At 45.5% G+C, this 6,126-nt stretch overlaps 1 protein-coding gene across 1 annotated transcript; it reads right to left on the bottom strand.

Annotated features, from left to right (window-relative positions):
* Window positions 1–653: 653 nt before the first annotated feature.
* On the bottom strand, window positions 654–4,889 carry ARMCX5 (armadillo repeat containing X-linked 5). Its single transcript, XM_032618945.1, is given in 3 exon segments — window positions 654–2,470; window positions 2,473–2,658; window positions 4,850–4,889. Coding segments are annotated over 3 exon segments (1,722 nt in total). The 3' UTR covers window positions 654–974.
* Window positions 4,890–6,126: the final 1,237 nt, after the last annotated feature.

Raw genomic sequence — 6,126 nt, 5'->3', positions numbered from 1 at the left:
TCAAGCATAGGTGCAAATCACCAAGTCCAAAGCATTGGTCAGCAAACAAAAGTAAATATGAGAGCAAACAGTCATAAAGATGGGGCAAATGAGATTTTCTATGAAGCAATTTTTTTAGTTAGACCCTAGAAAGGCCCTTCTCTGAGACCCAGGAATACGGGGAGTGGGGGGAGCCTCAGATGAAGCAGTAAACTTGGTACCCCAAGATGGGGCACCTGGATGTTGAGGGTACAGTGGGACTAGGTCCTTTTAGAACCACACTTCCATGGCTTTGATAAATGGGAATGAAAACCAGGAATTTTCCTGGAGGTTAAAAAGCTTCAAGATATCCTGATAAGACATCTTATGTGAAAGGCTGAGCACAAGTTCTGGGACTCAAACTGGAATGAAAGCATCTGTGTTCCTTTACTCCTAAGTCTATGTCTTCACCCCTTTCCCCAGGTCTGCCCAGACGTCAGCCAGTAGCACAGTCCTGTCTTCTTGTGTACAGAGTGATTCTACTATTTGAACATGCTGAAACTAAATGATCTTTCAATGTAAACTTGTTTTGTTTGTACCCCACTACAGACGCAGACAGTGCTCTTTATTATTCTGTTACTTGTGCTTTATCCCTCTGACTAGACTTCAACTGAAGAACTAGGACAATGTTTTCACCAGTTTTAGCATGCAACTTTATTTACATGTAAATGAAGTATTAAATGAATACACTTATGTCAATATAAAGCACAGAAGTATAGTTTACTCAGGATGAATAGGTTCATTATTAGGTCATATTGCAGAAATACTAAAAATATCTTAATTTATATAGCACAGTAAAAATCAACAAACATTCAAGCTCTCAAGATCATTTGGTATCCATAAAACTGGCTCCTTCAATCAGCACAGATGGCATAAATATTGAACTTATAATATGCATTCATTTCATATTACAACACCAAAATATTATTCAAGGCTTTGTGAGAACATACGGCTATTCAGAGTTTGAGTATTAATCGTATAACTTTATCTCTCACCTCAGGATCACTGTGCTCTGCTAAGTCTTGTAGTTTCTGACCAAACTGTTTTGCTTCCTGGAATATGGAAATAAGTTCAGATTTAGTGAACTCTTCCTTGGTAAATAGCTTCACCTTCTTTTTGAATTGGAAATTTATGTTCTCAAATATTTCAATGATATTAAGAATATTGGCCTTTGACTCATTTTTGTTAAACGGCGCAACCAATGATGACAGTACTTTGGCACTGATCAGTTCTCTTGTATTGGCTTGATTTTTAGACAAGCGCGAAAACACTTTTAAAACATAAAACTTGGTTTTGCCACTTCCCTTGTTTAACAAGGTGAGGAAATCTGGAATGTAATTGACAATCATATGGTGGTCCTCAAATTTTACACTCAGCTGCACTAATAATTTTAGTCCAGCCAGTTGCTCAGGGGAGTTCAAAGGAAAAGAGATTATGTCCTTACAAACTTGGTTTACACATGACTCTCCTGTTCTTGGTTCTCCAGAAGACTCAGAGTTGTCATCCACCATATTTAAAGTTCTAGGGTGTTCTTTAACATTGGGATTATTGACCAAGTTTTCAATCATAACAGTAATACCTACATCATGAATTATATCTTGGGTAAATGGATAAGCAGGACTGATACCCATTATCATTGTAGCTATTTCATGAATGAAAGGATCCTTAGTTAACTTAAGTAGGGCAACGAGTTTATCAAACTCTTTAGGCTCTAAACTAAAAACATGTGATTTGCAGCGGCAGGCTTTTGGATTGGGCCCATACTTTTCCCTATACTTAACCTGTTTTTTGAGCTCAGCTAAGGTCTGGAAGTAAGGCCCATTATAGGGTGGGATCTTGGTCAGAGGCCGAATCCCCAGAGGAGTTTCAATCAAGGTCTCAACCAGAGTCCAGTTCCCTTCTGGAGGCAAGGATCGCTCCCCTCCCTCTACTGGGACTAGGACACAAAACCTGGCCCTTGACCATGCTGCCGCTTTTTGCTTTATAGTAAGTTCGGGTTTGGGCTTGGGCTTGGGCTTTTCCTGTCTCTTACGTGGAGGCTTATACACTTGAAAAGGGGTCTCTTCTTCAGGCCAGAACCAGGATCCTACACTAGGCTCTTCTCCAGTCCAAAACCAAGAGCAGACATTTTCTTCAGCCTCATCACTGGACTCAATTACAATACCAGCTCTGTCCCCCACCCTCAACTTGATGCTGGCCTCTCTCCTTCTCTGGGACCTGGACCCAATATTGTCTTTATCATCAGCCTTAGCAAAGGACCTGGTATTGACTTCACTTCCAGCACCAGCCTTGACTTCATACTTGGTCACAGCACTGACCCTGGACATAGGCATGGCCTTTGACTTGGTTTCGGACACTATACCAGGTTCTGTAGGGGGGTCTGACTTAGTCTCAGCCATAACTCTAGTCTTAGTTTTAGCTTCCATCTTGCTCACTTCCCTTGTCAAGGCACGGCCTCAGCGTAGGTCACTGCCTGTATCCTGGCCATTGCTCCATCCCCAGGCTTGGCCTGGGTCACTGGTCCTGTTTCCGATTCTGCCTCAGCCACTGCCTTGGCATGGATCTTAGCCTTGGCTCTAGTGTTGGCAGGGCCACAGATTCCAGCTTTCAGGCCAGCCCCAGCCCCTCCTCTGCCCTTGCCTTAGCCTCGAAGCCAGTCATGATCCAAGTTAAAGGCAAGGCCAAGTTATATATCCCCACCCCCGTCTCAGCCTTGACTGAAGGTCTCTCCCAAGTTGGTGTTTTCATACAAAGTCCAGTTGTCACTCAGCCCCCTTTCCAACTATAGGCTCTGCCAGTGATATAAACAACGTGCAGAGGAAGCTCACTCAGGGAAAGGAAGGATGGCTGTGTGCCTGAGCGCAGCCCTGTGGAGGGTGGTGGTCTTCAGCCACTCCAAGGCCACCAGATCTGCCACTGAAGTTGGACCTAGGGGTGGAGGAAGGAAATGGGGCTTTGAGTCTTTTCCAACTTTTTGCTCATGTTGATTAGCACAGAGAGACAGGAAAGTATGAAAATTCAGTGCTAAGTGTAAAAGGTAGATAATTAGCAAACTCCTTCTCCCTTCATTTCATGCTCCCTCCTGTAGTTGCAACTACTGTAGTTGCAACCGATCTTTTTTCCAGACACAAAACAGAGTATGGAGAGTGGAAAAGCTGAATGGGAGTGAGAGACTGAAGATTCCCTAGACTGGCTCTCTACCCCTACCACACCCAAGCAGATCTCCACTACTTCATCCTACAGGTCTACTGAGGAAGTCTCCACATACACTAACCTTCCCTGATCTGGAGTAATTTTCTCCTCCTTTCCTTGTTTCCAATGATGACAAGCCCTACAGCAGACTTAAAGGCAGATCTATGGACAAATAAACAAACAGGAGGATTGGAAACTGATCTCTTGGTAGACTGACTTTGGTCCCTGGTCCCTATATATGTAGTTTTTCTAGTGTTTCCCTCCTTCTGGTCCCTTCCCCCATTGCCTGCTTCAGGACTGCTCCTCCTCTCTGTTTCCCACCATTTTCCACTTCAGTGACTGCCCTGGCACTTCCCTGTTTCAAAAATGGACTGGGGTGAAGCATAAGAATAGGAAAACCAAGTGGGAAGTAATAAAAGCAGGTATTACCCTTCTATACCCCCAAAGCTTAGGAAGGCTCCCAACTAAATCAGCAGGGGACCAAACGGGTTAGTAAACTGGCAAAACAGAAGGGATAGAATTCTCTATCTCAATCACTCTACCCTGACACCAATCTAAACAGATATAGGACACATTTCTCTTCTTCATTATTTCCTAGCTTCAAGTTGGGTTACCATTTACAAGCCTTCACAACAACTGAGAGTTCCACAGACCTAAGGACAGACCTACACGCAAAGATTCACAAATGCAGAGTTAAATAAATAAATAGAGACAATGGAGACCGAGCCCTTGGTAGAGATCAGTACGTAGGACACTGATCCTTTCTGGATACAAGTACCTGATTGCCAAAAATTTCTCTCTTTCTTCCTCCCCTCCCCCAAATCTCCAAGCTCCTCTGCTCCATTCTCAAAGTCTGACAATTCCCCTGCAGAGACAACTCAAAAATCGCTGCAAGATAGTGGTGGTGTTAGTAGGGATGGAATGCTCAAACCATGGAAATTGGCTTCGAAATCAAAGAAAAGTATGATTTCCAAATTTCATCTAAGTTCTTGTGTTTCCTTTTTCTCCCCAAAGCCTATCACTTTCTTCAACACAATGGGAATAAGGGAGGGCTGTTTGGAAAGCTCGCAGAAAGGAGATCTGGAATTTCCCCTGGATTCCTACCTGCTCTAGTCTTAGCCACCTACCACATCCAAGCACTGACCTCTCTACAGAAATTAAACCAATTTTCTTTTTCTTATACCCTTTGAGGTTCACTGCCCCCTACCAGTCTTTACAGAAACATAGAGTACCGCAAATGCAGAAACAGACCTACACATATAAACGCATGATACATACTCAATGACCCAATGAAAAGACAGTGGGAGAGACTTGGTTATTAATAGTTAGCCTAGTAACCAGGACAGGAGACCCTTTTCTAATCCAGGGCCTTGATTATCAAACACTTACAACCTCCTTTTACACTCTTTCCCTCCCAGGGCTCCCCAGACCACTGCTCTCACAGACAGCAGCAGCCCCTCCTCCTATTAATGTAATCCACCATTTCTCCGCTAGAAGCCGCTACTACACTCCTTTCCCTCCCCAAACATGGTGGGTGGGGGGAGGGCAGTGTCGGGAAATCAAGCTAGCAAGAGGCAGATCCTTTTTAATTTATCATCGCGTGCCGCTCAAATGAACCCTGTCCCTCTCTCCCTCTCACCACCCGCGCCCCATGACCAAGTCACATCTCCCACGTTCATCTCTGACACCCATATCCACACTCCCAAGCAATGCCCGCCTTCTCACTGACCTGCTCTGCTTGGATGAGAGGCAGTTTTCTCATTTCCTTGCCTCGAGGGGTGCCGAACCCTAAGAAAGAGGGACGGACAGTCAGACGGATACAAGGACACGAGACAATGGCGGCGACTATGTTTGGGGTTTGGCCCGGCACGGCAGATTCATGACGAGATACCTGCTTTATCAGATAAAGGGCCGTAACTGGCAAACGACTGTAACTTTCTGGAATTTCCTTCTCCTTACCGCCCCCAGGACGCCTCAGGGACCCGCTCCTAGTGACTCTTAACAGGTACCTTTTCCTCCGCAGACTTTGTCTCTCCACGTCCCCAGAACCAAAACCGAGCAGCTCTAGGGGAGTTGAAGGCGATCCGGCCTCACGGAAGCGGAGTGATACCAGGCCTTGCATAGCGCCGCTTTCTCTGTCAGCGAGCTCCGTTCCGCCTACCCTGGCTGTTTCGGTACTGGAGTGGGCAGGGGCGGGGTCTGGATTTTTAGAAAGCGCTGGACGGAGAGAAGCCGACTAAACCAAAGGGTCTCGGTATTAGTTCCCCTCTGTTAGGGAGCTCCTCCACCCCAAACCTACAATCTTTTCCCCTGAACTGAAATGTATACGGGTTTCGGGAGGTGACATCAGTAAATCCGCTTCGGCCTGATAAGGCGGACGGATACCAAAATATAGTTGTTACAAATTCCCTTCTCCAAAGCCTGCGGCCTGCCGTAGTGGGTGGGTTGGGGGAGGGGGCCGAGGTAAGAAGGTCAGGAAGGAGGCTCAAGACTGAAAGAGGAAGGTAAATTCTGATCTATTCCAAAAACTATGCGTCACCTTTATGAGAGAAGCCCCTTCAAACCGCCCTTCTCAGCAATCAGCCTTTTGAACTAAAGGGCAGGGGCGGGGCGTCTGGAAAGCTGCTCTGGTCCGACTTGCTGATCAACATCAAACACCTTAGTCTTTTCTTGTTCTTCTCCTCTAAGTTTCTCGCCTTTTTTGCCTACCGTATTTCTTGCACAGAAATAGTCGAAGGTAAGGTGGGATGAGAATATAGGGAAAGCACAGATGGACGGAGAGAAGCATATTAATACCAAACTACCCCGGTGTATACATAAGGCATTCTTATGCCCTGCCTCCCCTCCTGACACCCACGATATTTTCTGCACCTAAACACGCAGGAGCCTGAGCATGGGTATGTGGAAAACAACTCT

This window comes from Phocoena sinus, chromosome X, assembly GCF_008692025.1.
Source record: "Phocoena sinus isolate mPhoSin1 chromosome X, mPhoSin1.pri, whole genome shotgun sequence".
Taxonomy (NCBI): Eukaryota; Metazoa; Chordata; class Mammalia; order Artiodactyla; family Phocoenidae; genus Phocoena; species Phocoena sinus.
This window is presented reverse-complemented; position numbering and strand designations above follow the sequence as displayed.